The sequence below is a fragment of the Danio aesculapii genome, chromosome 19 (assembly GCF_903798145.1).
Source record: "Danio aesculapii chromosome 19, fDanAes4.1, whole genome shotgun sequence".
NCBI lineage: Eukaryota > Metazoa > Chordata > Actinopteri > Cypriniformes > Danionidae > Danio > Danio aesculapii.
Window position 1 is genome coordinate 9,614,079 of NC_079453.1, and position 17,636 is coordinate 9,631,714.

The following is a 17,636-nucleotide window of genomic DNA, read 5'->3' on the forward strand; positions in this document are numbered from 1 at the left end:
GCCAGTAACCTGGGTTAATCGTTTCCGGTGGATTGTATGCCAATGCAAAATCAGCGCATTAAAGGACTGTTTTCTTTAAAAATCAGCAATCTCCACTTGCTAAGTGATGACCGATGTAAAGTGGGTCTCGGATTGTACAAGAAGCACTGCATTAACATTTTTCACCGCCATGTCTTTATAATATGAACATTTATTTTACCCCTGTATATTCGATGGAGCTTCTGCACTAGCCTGCCGATTCTGACAGGCGCGTGCAAGCAAACCGCTTTGTCTCGTTTTACGCTTGAGCAACTAAATGAATGCCAAAGTCTGTTTAACTGACTATTTAACTCAACTATTTGAATTACATTACAACAGCGATGCTGTAAAAGGAATCGTATAAAATGGAAAAAAAACTCACAATAACAGGTCACCGGAAGTTTATCAGTATGAGAAACACACTAGCTCGGCATATACCGTATACCCGTGCAAATGTGATCTTAGAATCAAGAAGCAGCACGACTGACAAAAATAACTTCACACGAGCAAAAGAAAGCAGGTGAATACGTAATGAGAGGATGATCAGGCGCATGGAGAGACCCAGGCAATCCTCACTCACTGATGAGGGATTTGCACAGCTAATGTGATGCACGCAATTGTTTTAAAAAGCGTGCACATTTCCTTGTGCCTGGAAACGCAACTGGTGCCATTTCACTTTGAAATAGACTGGAAATAAAACAATGCTCGTGCACCCATAGTCCTGCTGCGTTCAAGAGCTCGAGATTTGTTTTGTAAGTTTCAGTGGTTTCCGCTTTCACTTTAACCATTTTTTGAACATGGACCTAATGTTAACTTGTGCGCGCGATCATCCTTTCATTGTCGCACATGGAATGTTTTTCACCTGCTTTCTTTTGCCTATAGATATATTTGTTAATAATTTAATTATCATGCTTTACAATAACATTACATAACTGGAAAAATAATCTCCTGTTAAAGCAAGCTTAACTGGTGATCTGGGACCTTTAGCCAGGACAGATTACTGTGTATAGTTTTAGATGCATGACAATATGAATTTTTTTGAATGTCAAACTTTTTTTTTAAGAATTTTTGTTGAATAAAAAGTGTATGTATACAGCTATATTTAGATTGTTTTTACACATTATTTAAAATATATAAAAAGTTTGTGGCAAGGAAAAAGTTAGTTTGGTTTGGCCAGAGAAAAATAGGGTCTAAAAAAATAAATAAATAAAATAAAATATTTGCAAAGTGACACTATGAACCCACAACCTATTTGCTCATCCATGCTCATTGAGCAAGGTCATGCACAACACGCAAAGTTAAATGGAGGAGGCATGTGGACATAACAAAATTTAAATCAGGTAATTTTAGCATGCCAATGTCAAATTTATGCATATAAAACATTTTCCCAACAAATAATTGTGGCTAGTGAAAATGGCAAATGGCTAGTAATGTTGGAAAACTACTAGCCACAGTGGCTGGTAATCAAAAAAGTTCATGTCAAGCCCTGCTTACAAGTTTCTAGCTCTCTTCCAAATATCTTCTTTTGTGTTCAACAGAGGAAAGAAAAATAAACCGCTTTGGAACAAGTGGAGGGAAAGCATATGGCTACAGAATTACATATTTTGTGTGAACTATCCTTAAATTATTTTATTGAACATTTTTATTTAGCTAGCAAAACTTTTAAAATAATAAATAAAATATGCACATTATTTCCTGTAAATTTGACATGTTCAAACACTTTTTTTTTTTTTTTTTTTTTCCATCTTAATAGATGTTTTAAAAGGTTTTATTTTTAAATATAATTTACACCATTTCTGCGCCAATTGATGGAATGCTGCTTAATTTAAACAGGGAAAGCACCTCCAAACCTGCCACCTGGAGTGCCGCCACTGCTGCCCAACCCTTACATTATGGCTCCTGGCCTGCTTCACCCATACCCAGTGAGTGTTTAGGGATGCATGTTGTTGTTTTTTTGCTGCTTTCAATCCTGCACTTCCTGATTATGCAAGTATGGTTTATTTCTATGTCATGTTTTGGCTCACCAACCTCTGTGTCCTCCAGCCGCAAGTTTATGGCTACGATGATTTACAGATGCTGCAGACCAGAATACCACTGGTGAGGGATTTTTCTTTTTTTATTAGCGAAATTGACTAACTTTATATGCACAAAAATATAAATAAAAGTAGTTAATGTCATTTCTTTCTCCTGCAGGACTATTACAGCATCCCGTTTGCCACTCCAACCACAGCACTGACTGGCAGGGAAGGCGGTTTGACAAGTAACCCTTATTCTGGTAAGGTGTCTTTTTTTTTTTTTTTTTTTTTTTTTTTTTTTCTTTCTTTCTTTCTTTCTTTTTTTTCCCCAAATCCAAAACATCAATACTAAATGCTTTTATCTAAAATGTTCTATCGTTTTAGCTGGGGACCTGTCGAAGTTTGGACGTGGTGATGCATCGTCTCCTGCCCCTGCCACAACACTGGCCCAGCCTCAGCAAACCCAGACACAAACGCACCACACCACCCAGCAGCCCTTCCTCAACCCAGCCCTTCCGCCTGGATACAGTTACACCAGCCTGCCCTATTACACTGGTGTGCCCGGTCTGCCCAACACCTTCCAGTATGGCCCTGCCATGTTTCCGGTAGGAACTAAAGCTGCTCTGGGATTGATTAAAATCAATAGTGAATGAATTATGCCTGCTTTGATCTGCCTCAGGTCTTCGTATCAATGTCTGTGGTTCTAATTGCAGTGTAAATGTTTTCATGCCACATCTAGGAAACATTAAAGGGATAGTTCACCCAAAAAATAATTTACTTTGAGTTTGCTTTTTCTGCTTGAAGTCAAGATGTTTTGATTAATGTCAGAAATCTGTAACTAGCAAGAAAAACAAATACTATGGAAGTCAATGGTTACATGTTTCCATTTTTTCAAAATGACTTATTTTGTGTTCAACAGACAAAAGCAAATTAATGATGTGAATGACAGAATTTTCAGTTTTGTGTGAACTATTTTTAAACGGTATGAAAATAACTAAAAATGCTGTGTTGTGTACGAAGACGGTAGTTAATTTCACTTAATACATACTCAAGATAAACATGCAATATAGACTCACTGGCCACTTTATTAGGTACACCTAACTAGTACTGGGTTGAACCCCCTTTTGCCTGCTGAACTACCTTAATCCTTCATAGCATAGATTCAACAGGGTACTGGAAATATTCCTCAAGAGATTTTGCTCCATATTGACATAATAGCATAACACAGTTGCTGCAGATTTGTTGGCTGCACATCCATGATGTGAATCTCCAGTTTCACCACATCCCAAAAGTGCTCTATTGGATTGAGCTCTGGTGACTGTGGAGGCCATTTGAGTACAGTGAACTTATTGTCATGTTCATAAAAACAGTGTGAGATGATTTGTGCTTTGACATGGCACGTTATCCTGCTGGAAGTAGCCATCAGAAGATGGGTACACTGTGGTCCTAAAAAGATGGACATGGTCCGCAATAATACTCAGGTAGGCTGTGGGATTGACACGATGCTCAATTGGTACTAATGGACCCAAAGTGTTCCAAAAAAATATCCCCCACACATTACACCACCACTACCAGCCTAAACCTTGATTACAAGGCAGGATGGATCCATGCTTTCATGTTGTTGATGCCAAATTCAGACCCTACCATCCAAATGTTGTGGCAGAAATAGACTCTTCAGACCAGGCAACGTTTTTTCCAATCATCTATTGTCCAATTTGGTGAACCTGTGAAAAATTCTAGCCCCAGTTTCCTGTTCTTAGCTGAAAGTTCGCTGCGTTGCAAAGTTCAATAATGTGATAATGTTATGAAAGCTGTTTTTACATCAAGTTATGAGTTGAAATAGTGAAATAGTTTGCTCACAAGAAGGAAATGTTAATGGGCCAATGACATGACCACATTGAAATGGTCTATATAAATGCTGGATTTCACAAACTATGTATGTTAACGTATGTGTATTTATTAATTTTTTTATGAGTTTAAAGGACTTTTTTACTGTCTCTTTCTAGGTGGCTCCTACCTCCTCCAAACAGCACGGTGTGAATGTTGGTGTCAATGCGTCAGCTACGGCCTTCCAGCAAGCTAGTGGTTATGGATCACACGGATATAGCACTGGTAATACATTCTTACATTTGTCTTCATGCAGCATATAAACCGTGTATAATGCTCATTTAGATTTCGTTAAAATTAGTAGATCCATCTTGTTCCTCATGGCTCAGTTTAAATCATGTTCACCTAAACTAGGTCAGTGTTTTTTATTCGTAACTTGTCTGTGAAGTTGAAGCATGAGAACTCTTATCACAAAGGTGCAACCCATGGAAGATGATCGATTAAGCAGTTTACCTTCACATTCACAACTGTAGTGCATGGAGGTTTGGTTTGTTTTTACATGTTGCTCTAACTTGGGTAGCAGCTAAGATCTGTTACAAGTGAACTGTTAAGGTTGTGCTTCTTGAAGCTGCGGGGTGATTTCAGTCAAGGACAAGGAACAAGCTAGCAGACTTTGAACCATTTAAGATCAAATAATGAAAAGGTTTCTACAGTGAATCGCAACAGTGACATTTGAAACCGTCCACAGATTGTGCATGATTAGTGTTAGGCGAGGACTTCAGAGTGTCTCCAGTGGGTGGGTTTCTGTGCAACCAGTAATGTTTGGAGAATGAGGTGGGAGGGAGGTCGCTTTGGTTGAGGGTGGTGGGTTCACACATGCTTTTCACACGCTGCTTGCTTTTGACCATCCACCTCTTTTGAGCACTGTTTGTGTTGGACCATCCCATTCCTTTGCTCTTGTGCTCTTTCTCCAATTCACACTATCAATCTTAAAGTATTTTACACTTAGTTGTCTTGTATTTCATCTTCTTATTAGTTTTACATATTGTTTTTCCTTTTTTGTTTTAATCTTCAAGCTTCATCTTCATAATTCCTGATTTTTTTTTTTTTTTCATTTATACTTTTCCCACTTACATTGTAATTTGTTTGTAAATTAACCTTTTAATGCATTTTTTTATATTCTTAGTACCGTTTAAATAATGTAATTTAATATTACTCCCTTTCACTCGCAGTAAGTGATTTTGGTCAATCTTCAAAACAAATTAGAGTCCCTATTTTGCATTAAATAAGGTCATATTTTGGTTTTAGGGGTCTCCGACAACATGCGGATATGCGTGCAAGGTCAAAACACTTTCATTGTCTTATAATATGCATTTATTTTTACCTAATTATCTCAGCGACTCCCATATGAATCGTTCAGCGATTAGTTTGTTCCCAAACCCCTCCTTGACGCGGAGCTAACAGAGAGAAATGCCCACCCCGACTACAGTATGAAGTTGCACAAAGTATGTCAGAGCCCAATGCAGTAATGCAGTTAAACACCGGCATATTACTCTTAACCCTAACCCCAAGTAATAACAATGACACGCATTCAGTATTAATCCACACAGTGGCAAAAGTTGAACTCATTTGAAAATTGCCCGCGCGTGTGTGTGCAGGAACAACTGATGGTGGCCATAGCAAAGACAAACAGCAGAGGATCGCCAGTTCAGAAACTCATTTAGATCGATAAAGGAAGAAGCACGTTTCATGTTTTTTTAACTTGGTTTTGGACACGATGTGTGAACAGCCCCATACAGATTTTACCTGAGAGATACAGCACAAGCTCTGATCTGTGATTGATATGTGGTTACAAGTGGCGCAGGGTGATTACAACTTAAAACACACAGTTAAACACATATTTTGCAAACTACACACAACGAATCAACAATTTTAATGACTCTCACATGTTGTGATCTGGAGGAAGAAACTGGTCCATTAGAACTGTAAAAGTTACTGACCAAGTTCTATAGTCTCTGCTGCTCCTTCAGTAGCAAACGACTGACGAATTCCGCATTGCAGATGCGGCTATACTGTGGTATTGTTGTGAAGATGAACTTTAACCCTTTATTCCCCGCAGCCAAATCTCCATCTATCAGTGGTTGTCAACTTCGCGTCATGATCAGTCCCGTGATCCCCTGCGCCTCCACTAGTGTGTGAAGGGGAAAGCGCGTGCACATTTTACCAGAACTGGAAGTACATATTTGGTGATGTACCGTATTGACATTGATGCGTTAAAACTAAAGATCCGAACCAAACTCTATTTGTTTATTTGACTCAGAGTCAACTATTTCGCTAAAGAATCAATAGTTTTAAACATGCTGCACATTTAGATTTAAACCTTAGCTGGATGTTTTCATTTACTTAGAGCTCTGTTACACACTGCATGGAAGGTCATTTTCAAAAACCATAATGGGGCTCTTTAAGAGATTATTGAAAGTCCAGTTAACTTAATAATAAAAAAAAAAATCCCTAAGTGATTTAATCAGTGTTGTGAAGCAATACTGTCTCTCTCTATATCAGTAGTGTCCAAACTCTGACCTGGAGGGCCGGTGTCCTGCAGATTTTAGCTCCAACTTGCCTCAACACACCTGATGGATGTTTCTAGAAAGCCTAGTAAGATCCTGATTAGCTAGCCCAGGTTAGTCTGATTGGGGTTGGAACTAAACTTTGCAGGACACTAGCACTCTAGGACCGATTTTGGGCACCCCTGTTTTATATAATGAACAAATTTGCCCTTTTTTTTTAATATCTAAACAATGATCACACATACACCTTTCACATTCCACACACAAGTGTGTTTTTCTTGAATGCGGTTTACACTACACTTGATTCATCCAACGCAAAGCTGACTGAAGGTCTCTGTGGAAAGCACAAAAGAGCAGGTGTGTGACTGTGCTAGATAAGTTTACATATTATGATCTCCCAGAATGCTGCAGACTCATTTAAAAGTAAAACAATCCCAAATTTAACCTTAGCACACTTTGTCTGTTTTCCTGTCTGCTCCACATGAGCTGGCACTCATCTTGGAACATGCTCTTGGAAAAAAAAAATCTTATTTGGAAAAAAAGGCTTCTCTTACAACTCCCCTGTAGATGCAAATTAATAATGTTATTATTGTTGTTGTTGGTTTTAATAAATTTATTTATAATTTTTTTTTTTTACCTTGTGACAGCGCTAGGCCTGTATCCTTGAATTGTATTAGACCATTAGCATCTCACAAAAAGAACTTTGCTTGTTTTCGTATTTTAATCTTAATACTTTTGTGTATTAAGACCAACAGGCCTATAGGACTAGGAACTATACTCTCTGCTGCAGCAGGCACCGTGACATTATGCATGTTGTCACTTTTCCTGGCCTAATGTTATTGTGCCTGCTGCATCCATTGTGTAATCCGGCCTTTAAAAAAAAAAAAACAGAGTAAGCTAATGGTCTAATTCAATGAATTAATTTATGCTGAGCTGAAAGTGTTTATCTGTGGATTCAAAGATGTTAAAACTCAACTGTTTAACTCGAGGTGACTTGTAAAATGAGACCATTTCCTCCCCAAAAACTGACTTGTGACATGGCTTTGTGAAATATGAGGCTTTTTTTTATCAACTACAATAGCAACAATTAATCTGGCAGTTTGTTAGCATAACTAGTTTGGAAGGAGAAAAGTGTGCATTGAGTACATTTTTATTTTTGGTTGAGCTAACCTCTTTAACATCACTAGTAGTCTCTTCGGTTAGTCCCTTTTCCCAGCTTGCTGCATCCCCGCCTCTATCCCTGAGCCCCACCCCTTCACTCCTCCTCCCCTCTGCTCTGCCTGGTGTGTGTCTAATGCTGTGGGGCTGTGGCTGTGTGTGTCTGACCGTTTGCAGGCTATGAGGATTTGGGCCAGGCTTCGGCAGGGAGTGGGGATTTCTGTAAGGGTGGTTACAGCACCGCCGTTGCTGCAGCCGCTGCTGCTGCCGCTGCCGCCGCTGCTGCTTCTGCGCAAAACAAGCCCGCCAGCTCCGTCACCGGGCCCGGAGTGGGTGAGTGCAGCCTCACGCAAAAAAAAAAAAAAAAAAACAACAAAAATCCCATTTACCCTTTCCTCCTCCCTTTTAAGCTCTTTCTCCCCCCTCATTTGCTCCTAACTTACTACTGTTCGAGGGCAGTCAAATGACACTTGGTGTCAGATCTACAGAAATCAGGAAACTGTTGCACTAGAAAATTCTGAAGTGTGGGAGATGGAAATCAGCAGGGCTGTTGCTATGGTCACCCTTATCAGTAACGCAATTGTCTTAAACTGCTGAGCTGAACCCAATATTTAAAAAAAATACTGCAGTATGGCTTTCTGGTATCTCTGCTGGTTTAGGCTTCTCAGATATGTGACACCAGCAAGTCTGTCTAGATTAAATCAGTCATCCAAGTTTTTACAAATGGAGGTCTTTATGAATAAATCCTTTGAGTCGTTTCGGTAAAGCAGTGTTTCCTCTGCTTGGTTTGGTATTTGAATGTTGCATAGTGCTGCTTTTAAAGTGGGTGTGATTTTTAGACTTCTGGTTCTAGTTGTACAAACTCCACAGCCATGACATCATTCCAGGTTAACCCATCCATGTCTCACTGGAACCACTTGGCTACTGTGACTTGCTATTTATTTAAATCCAGCTGGTTTGGTGTCAAATTGAGTGATGCAGGTAGTGATGATTCCTGCTGGCCAATTAGTGTCTGCTATGTTTATACGTCACATTTTAGTATCGGTACGGCTCACAAGTACTACATGCTGTACACCGTTGGAAAACCCTAAAAGTAGGCCATACTAAACTGTACTACTTGTGGTAAAGCACCATTACAGTTTGATTCAGAAACAAAATACTGCAGCTCTTAAATCTTCTGCAAAAAAAAAAAAAATTGTAAGATTGTCTAGGATTGTCTTCCTGGAGAGCTACTTTCCTGCAGAATTCCAACCAAGTAGAATCTTGTAATGTGTGCAGAATGTAGTTTTGCATTGTTTTGTTGAAATATTAATGGAAAAAGCAGCATATGGTGCTCCCAAATCTCTATGTACTTTTCAGCATTAATAGTGCCATCACAGAAGTGCAAGTTACCTTTGCCAAGGGCACTGACACAACCCCATTTCATGACAGACCCTGGCTTTTGCACTTGGTGGTGGTAACTGTCTGGATGATCCTTTTCTTCTTTGGTCTGGAGCAAACAGTGTCCATTTCTACCCCAGAAAATACCTGAAATGCTGATTCATCTGACTACAGTACACATTTCCACTGTGTGATGGTTCATCCCAGATGCCTCTGAGCCCAGAGAAGTCAATAGCGCTTCTGGACACTGTTAACATAGGGCTTCGTTTTTTGCACAATACAGTTTAACTGGCATTTGTGGATATAACTATGGAATATGGTACTTAACAGGTTTGCTAAAGTAGTCCTGAACCCATGTGGTGATATTTCTTATAGAGGGATCAAAGATCTTTGTAGTTCAGCTTAGTCTTGCGCCCTTGTCCTTTACGCACTGAAATTCCTCCAGATTCCTTGAATCCTTTAATCATATTATGCACTGTTGAAGGTGAAATATCCAAACGTCTTCCTGTCTTTCTTTGAGGAACATTTTTAAATTATTTGAACATTGTTTCTCTCATGTATTTATTGGCAAACTAGTGGTCCTCGGCCCATCTTTGCTCCTAAAGGACTAGACCTTTCTTGCTGCTTTTATACCAAATCATAATTACAATCACTTGTTGACCTGACCGGTTTCAAATCACATCATTATTTAACCAATTTACCGGATTACCAGGACATGCACAGAGTCCGATCAAAGAGTGATTTAAAGGAACGGGGGAAATGCAAAATACAATATTGGGGTTTTGGTTTCATTTAAAAATTTTATGTATTGAACCATGGAGGTCATTCCAAACAGTTCAATATTATACAGAGTATTGCGTTATCCCTAGTGTGAACACAGTAGCTGAATCCTACCACAGATATTAATGCAGTGTGAAAACAAAGGAGAACTATCTATTGTGAAATGAGTGTTGGCGGTGTTTTTAGGATTTGTTGATCATAGTTTCATGAGAATACAGACAGCTAGACATGTTCTTGACTTCATTTGGGTTTACTTGATGGCAGTCTGATTTTATAAATAAATGTGCGCTTGTGTTTGTTTTTAATTGCCTATTAATAAGCAACTTTAGTAAACTAATACAGTTTAAAGGTTTTTTTAGTGTTAGTGTGTAATGGTGTTTGTGTAAATTTTTTTTTTTTTCTGTGTAGTAATGCAACCCATTTCCAATGGTTTGGAATCCATTTCATCTGCCTCTGTATTTCAGTTTTTAAAATCTTTAACTTAGTTGGTACAGAAGTAGGTTTAAAAGGAGTGCCTCATTTAAATTGCATGGCAGAAGTGTTGTCTGTATGATTTGTCAATCTGTTATTTATTTTTTTGATTTGAACCATGTTTGTTCAGCACTTTAAAAGCAGGCTGTGCTGCCACACACAATGTGCTGCTTTCACATGCATCAGTCAATTCATAATGTAGCACTTACAAGTTTACTTCTCAATACCAGCATTACAGGATCTGTGTTTTTCTAAAAAAAATTGTTTTGCTAGTTTCAGCAATCACCATTTTGTCTGTTTTTGGCTTTTCTTTACCACAGGAGTCTCTGTGACATCGAGCAACACGGGAGTCCCTGATATTTCAGGGTCTGTTTACACAAAGACGCAGGTGAGCAGTCTTATCGAATGCAACTTTTATTAAGTTGTAGCCAAAGGTTAGATTTGTGCTAATTCTCCAGTGTTGATCCTCCCTCCGCAGTCTTTTGAGAAGCAGGGTTTCCACACAGGAACCCCCAGCGCTTCCTTCAGTTTGCCCTCGGCTCTCGGCAGCGCAGGCCCCATCAACCCACCTGCTGCAGCAGGTTACGCTCCTGCTCCATACATGCACATCCTGACGCCGCATCAGCAGCCACACTCACAGATGCTCCACCACCATCTGCAGCAGGACGGACAGGTCAGATTTCTTTATTTGTCTAAAAATGGTTTAATTAAACCGTTTTATTAAATACCATTTTTTTATTAATAGTTGGTTTAAAGGGACAGTTCACCTGAAAGTTTTTGATTCTCCCTCATGTGGACTTAAAAATTTGAGTTTCTTTGTTCTGTTGATCATAATATGTTGATGAATGCTTGTTGCTGGCACCCATCCACTTTCAAAGTCAAGTGTGTGCCAGGTACCAGCATTCTTAAAAAGCTATTTGAGATTATTAATAATAATGGTATTGTTGTTATTAATATTGTTGTTGTTGTTGTTGTTGTTGTTGTTGTTGTTGTTGTTATTGTTGTTGTTGTTGTTTTTATTATTATTATTATTATTATTATTATTTTGGTATTGGTGTTATAATTGTGTTGTCATTGTTGTACCAATAATATTGTTAACATCAACAACACAATCATAATAGTACCGTTGTTGTTGTTGTTGTTGTTGTTGTTGTTTTTTTATTTTTTTATTTTATTTGGTGGTGTTATTGGTATTATTATGGTTGTCGTTGTGGTACCAATAATAATAATGCCAACAACACAATCAAAATATTGTTGTTGTTGTTGTTGTTGGTATTCTTCATCATTATTATTATTATTATTATTATTATTATTATTATTATTGACATTATTAATAATATTGGTATTATTATTAGTAGTAGTAGTAAAATTGGTTATTGTTGTTGTTGTTATTGACATTATTAATAATATTGGTATTAGTAGTAAAATTGGTTATTGTTATTGTTTGTCATTGACATTATTAATAATATTGGTATTGGTAGTAAAATTGGTTATTGTTTGTTATTGACATTATTAATAATATTGGTATTATTATTATTAGTAGTAGTAGTAGTAGTAAAATTGGTTATTGTTATTGTTTGTTATTGACATTATTAATAATATTGGTATTAGTAGTAAAATTGGTTATTGTTATTGTTTGTTATTGACATTATTAATAATATTGGTATTAGTAGTAAAATTGGTTATTGTTATTGTTTGTCATTGACATTATTAATAATATTGGTATTGGTAGTAAAATTGGTTATTGTTTGTTATTGACATTATTAATAATATTGGTATTAGTAGTAAAATTGGTTATTGTTATTGTTTGTCATTGACATTATTAATAATATTGGTATTGGTAGTAAAATTGGTTATTGTTTGTTATTGACATTATTAATAATATTGGTATTATTATTATTATTATTAGTAGTAGTAGTAGTAAAATTGGTTATTGTTATTGTTTGTTATTGACATTATTAATAATATTGGTATTAGTAGTAAAATTGGTTATTGTTATTGTTTGTTATTGACATTATTAATAATATTGGTATTATTATTAGTAGTAGTAGTAAAATTGGTTATTGTTATTGACTATTAATATTGGTATTATTTTCAATATTGGTTGTTGTTGTTGTTGTTGTTGTTGTTGTTGTTGTTATTATTATTAGTGTTATTGTTATTATTGGTAATATTGTTGTTGTTGTTGTTGTTGTTGTTGTTGTTGTTGTACCAATAATAATAATACCAAAAACACAATCATAATACCAATAATAAAAATATTATTTATTTATTTATTATTATTACTATTATTTTGGAATTATTACTATTATTTTGGTATTATTATTATTATTGTTGTTTTTGATTCTGTTGTTGTACCAATAATACCAACAACATCACAATCATAATAATACCAATATTATTATTATTAATACTATTACTGTTATTACCACTTTTTTTTTTTTTGTTTTTTTTTTTTTTTGTATTATTACTTTTATTTAGGTATTAGTATAATAATTGTTGTTGGTAATATTATGGTGGTGGTTGCTGTTGGGATTGTTTTTTTTTGTTTTTTTGTGCTATTATTAGCAGTTTTATTTCCCCACTAAAAAACAAAGGCTAGTGTTATGGCTTACATTTTTAAGTGAGTTTTAGTGTTTTGTTGTTTTAGAATTTTATTCATTAATATATTAATACTCTTGTTATTAGTATTTTTCTCCCTTGCAAATCAAAGCTTCTAACATGATTGAGTAGTTCGAATAGTAAATTTGAAAGTATTTAAGTAAGAATTTGTAACAGTTCATATACACACACACACACATATGCGCGTACTAGTTATATATTGTTAAAAGTTGAAGTGTATATAAAAATATTTATTTATTTTATTATGAATTAATTTCTTCTCTTCACCAGTCAGACCTCACTATAGTTTTAAGAAAAAGCTATTTTGTAGTCATGTTTGATTTTAAAAGTTTCTATTATTTCCTCCTCCAGAGTGGCTCTGGACAGCGCAGTCAGAACGCCTCCATTCAACAAAAGTCCCAGATCAACAAGTCTGGATACAACAGCTACAACTGGGGAGGCAATTAACACCCCGTCCCGTTCGGCTCTGTCTGCAGTTCCAAAGGCTGGATCAATGGAAGTTTTCTTTTCTCCCCCAGATGATCTCCTATATTTTTTTTCCTCCCTCAGTCCTCTACGGCGTCCCTCTCCTCTCTCTCTCTCTGTCTGCTCGGTCACCCTGCAGCTCCAGCCTCAGTCCACAGGCGGTGCTGTTCTGAGAGAGATGCAGCACTGTAAGCGCCGCCACACCAGGATGAGACGAGGGGGAGACATCTGAACGCCAATATATGGATAGTTACTTAGGCCTTCACGATGGGAGTATTGAGTATTCGAAGTTTGTATTGTTCAAAGTGCATAAAAAGCCCTTAAATCCCCCCTCTCCTTTAATTTTCATTCTGTAACATAGAAGTTTTCTAAAAGGACAGATGTTTGGGTGTTTTTGTTTTCCTTCCCTCCTCCTTTTCCTTTCGCTGACAGATAAAATGAAAAAGAGTGGTTTGATTGAGGAAGAGAGGGCAGGATTTGAGTTTGTTTTCCCTCAGAGTTCATGATTTTTCTTCTTTCTCTCTCTTTGCGTCATCTGCAGTCCTCTGTTCCCATGCTATACAATTTTACCAAATTTTATTTTGGGCAAAAAGGAAGATCTCACTCTAAATCGACTAGTTGCAGTTGTGAAGTTTATTTTTTACCAAATATAAATAGCTATATGGAGATAACAAAAAACAAACAAACAAACAAAGTGTATAGGTGAGTTGACAGGCTTCGGATCTGTATTGCGTGTGTGTGCATGTGCGTTTGGGTTTATTTTCGACGCGAGCGAATGGATGGGTTGCATCGTCAGGGTGGCCAGTGTATGAATGTTGTGCTTCTAGACTAGGCTTCAATGTGTCATTTTAAATCCTTTATTGGAGCCTTACTGTACTCTCTGGATGTGAGAAGTGCACTGGTCACCTTATACTTCAGATTGTTATTATTATTTTCCTTCCGCAGACTGATTTATTAACCGCACTTCCTGTTGCAGGGAGAATGGATTGCGTTCAGGCATGACTTTTGACCTCGTTGTTTTGCCATAAGCGTGACGTTTCTCTCATTTGCTTTGGGATTAAGAGGTCACCCTGTGTGTTTTTGTTTGGGCCACCCTGTGTTTATCTGTCCTTCTGTCTGACCTGCAGTCTTTCTCCTCCCGTATGTCCCCCCCCCCCAAATATATTCTTTTAGTAATCTGATTATTAGGAAAGTGCTGATGGACAGAATTGTACTATGGGTATTTTTTTTTTCTTTTTGTTTTCTTTTCTTTGTCAGTGACTTTCTTTTTGTACTGTGCGTTTTAAAAAAGATTTAAATGGATAAACTTGTCTTGTACATATATATATAAAAACACAAGTACTGTAGTCTGTTTGTTTGATGGCTTCTTTTCTTCCCCTCTCGAATCCTTACACAGACTTGTTAGCATTTGGTTTTGTTTCATAATGTTTTTTTATTTTGTAAAAAATATATATATAAATATTAAGTAAATAAACAAGAAAAAGACATTTTCATCAATTTTTTTGGATGTGAATGTCTTTTTTAAGAAAACTGATGTTTGTGTGCCTCTTTAACTGCAGTCTGCTTCTTTTGTTCAGGTTGATCACGTCAAGTGTTGCTTTACAGACATTACATTCACATCTTATTTTTTTTAAAGGGCACCTATGATAAAAAGAAGATATTTTGTAAGTTGTTTGGACAGAACTGTGTGTCATATTGGGCTGATTATAAGACGTTAAGTCTTTTTATTTATTTATTTTTTCCCTGACGTTAAAATAGTATCCAAATCCCTCCCATTTTGAGGCCCACCGCAACGTGATGTAGGAGTGCGGTTTCTCCGCCCACTGGATTGATTGATTGACAACTGCATATTATCACGTCTCTGTTGTAATGCGTATAATTATATCAACAAGACAGGACATGCGCAAAGCAACAGGTATTAAAGATCTGTTGAGCTTTCTCTGATCATCAATGATCAAGAAAGAATTTCACAAGTTTTTAAAACCGTGCATGTTTGTAAGGATTACAGCGAATTTTTTATTTTTTTTGTCACTACAGCCACGGGTCAGTACAATTGTAAAAGACGCTTCAATCCCAGTTTGTGGATATTATTGTGTATCCATTCACATTTGTCGTGCATTGTGTTTGACTCATTCTTGCAACTCCACAACAAATACATCAAATAATCATTGGGAAAGTTCTTACTATAGTATTTCTCACAAACATTACGTGAGATCTGCTTCATGGCTGTCACTGTGCTGTTTATCTGACACAGTCGAGGCGGAGATTAAGGCACACTCTGACAGGCATGTGGGAACGGGGAGAACTAGCATTACAAGCCACTACATTACTTGCCACAAAGACAGCTACATAGTGTTCAGAGCAGAAAATTCCAATATCCAGAAAGGTATAATAAATAATTTGATGGGTGTTTTGGGCTGAAACTTTACAGACACATTTTGGAGACACAAGACTCATTAAAATCTGAAAAAAAGGTAAAATAGGTGCCCTTTAAATCTAATACAAGATGCCCAGTTGTCTTGCGGTTTCACATATTGGTTCTTTGTAGAAATGATTGAAATTTTAGTTGGTTGGAATACAAATTCTTACCACAGTAGAAGTTGCTGGAAGAAGAAATTAAATAATTTGGTTTACGCTGCTCATTTTGGTAGACAGCGCTGTGATATTATCCAATACTGATTACAGATTACGTTGTTTTGCCTTTGTAATACTTTTCTGTATAGAGCAGTAATTTAAATACAATTAATTCAGAGACAACTAGTAAAATAACATTTAATTAATTATTAAATAACATTTTAATAATCCCTAGGACTGATCTATTAACTAAAAAAAACAAATCATTTTAAGCAATTCAAGTTATTCATGAGTGTTTAAACTGGCACATTTTGACAGTACAAGTCATTTCTCCCACTCAGTACCTAAACCATCTTTTGTTTTTTTTATTGAACATACACAGATATTTTTAAGTATGTTAGAAACGTGTAGCCACTCTCCGCCGTAGTGGGGAAAAATCAACTATTAAAGTCAAAGCCTATCGGTTTCCAGCATTCTTGAAATTTTGTTCTCAACAGTAGAAAGAAACTCAAACTAGTCAAACAAACGGAGGTCGAGTAAATGACAGAATTTAAGTTTTTTTTTTTTTTTTGTGAACCACTGGTTATATATAAATACATTAAAAATGTTTTTAGAAATGACAGATTTAGACTCTTTTTACTGCACATTATCATGATAAAATTATATTGGTAGCGTTTGGTTTTTTGCAGGGGAGGATTTAACAAATAATCAAGGTAGGTGGCTGCTTATGGCCCCAGGAAATCTGAGGGCCCCCAAATAAATACCTAGAAGTACAAATTATACCTTTAAATAATAAATAAAACAATTTTGTATGATGAGGGTCCAAAAAAAATAAGTTTAATGTTTATTACATCGCAGATGTGTTCCCAAGCCTCAATCATGGAGCAGTCAATAGGTCAAGATTTAGTTTTAAAAACTATTTTCATATTAGTTGTGAATCCAGTTTAAGAAAACAGTTTTACAAGATGCTTTACATGTTAGTGTTTTATATTAAGACAAAATGTAGAAAAGGAAATTGAGTAATATAAGAATAAAAACAGCAAAGTAAATCAATTAAAAATAAAGTACAAAAGGTGCATTTTAGAACTTTCAGGCCCCATGGCAGGAATTGCTTTAGGCCCCCAAATCGCTAAACGGCCCCTGGTTATTTGTGAAGAGTTTAGCATATGCTTTTAATGTCTAAATAGGGTATATACACTGGTAGTGTTTTTCAGCCATTGATTAACTTCTAGTAAAAGGTTTATGTGGCTATTTTAAATTTCATGTGGTTATTGTTACAGCATCGATTTGTAATCAAGGTAAAAAATCCGTTAAACAGGCATTCATTTAGTTCTTAGAGGTTAAAAAGAGATGATAGACGGTTTAAACGCAAGCGCCTTTAGTTTGTGCTGTCATCGTAGACTGTAAAGGTCATTATATAAGCTGGACAAAAAGGAACGTGTCAGTCGTGTGGGCAATGTTGAGCGGTTTTGAATTTATTTTTGCGGGTAAAAAATGACAGGCGGGTTGAGAGAATTTGAGCGGTTTTGCGACGGCGTGCCCGCCAGCCCCGGTCTGCCCTTATAAACCTGTTCTGATCTCCCAAAGAGATGCCATAGCCCCCGTTAATCGGATACACACGCTTAGAACAGTGTAGAAGCGTATATGATCTCCCTCTCGACACGGTTTTTCGACAGCTTTTGGGATGGAAACAGTAAGCTACATCTGGCAACACTGCGTGTGAGGCTTTAATTTTGAAACTTTTGCGGAAGTAGGTGGA

General features: G+C 36.6%; 1 protein-coding gene across 7 annotated transcripts in view; it reads left to right on the plus strand.

Annotated features, from left to right (window-relative positions):
* ubap2l (ubiquitin associated protein 2-like) overlaps nt 1–14,837 on the plus strand; it is a 43,857-nt gene extending 29,020 nt beyond the window's left edge. For 5 of the 7 annotated variants that reach the window (XM_056480459.1, XM_056480458.1, XM_056480461.1 and 2 more), the window contains 9 exons: nt 1,852–1,940; nt 2,062–2,115; nt 2,212–2,293; nt 2,418–2,638; nt 4,040–4,145; nt 7,763–7,918; nt 10,537–10,604; nt 10,695–10,889; nt 13,190–14,837. In XM_056480459.1, coding sequence (XP_056336434.1) covers nt 1,852–1,940; nt 2,062–2,115; nt 2,212–2,293; nt 2,418–2,638; nt 4,040–4,145; nt 7,763–7,918; nt 10,537–10,604; nt 10,695–10,889; nt 13,190–13,285 — 1,067 coding nt within the window. In that variant the 3' untranslated portion in view covers nt 13,286–14,837. The remainder of the gene's footprint in view (nt 1–1,851; nt 1,941–2,061; nt 2,116–2,211; nt 2,294–2,417; nt 2,639–4,039; nt 4,146–7,762; nt 7,919–10,536; nt 10,605–10,694; nt 10,890–13,189) is intronic. The other 2 variants (XM_056480463.1, XM_056480464.1) reach the window with 1 other exon arrangement.
* Nucleotides 14,838–17,636: the final 2,799 nt, after the last annotated feature.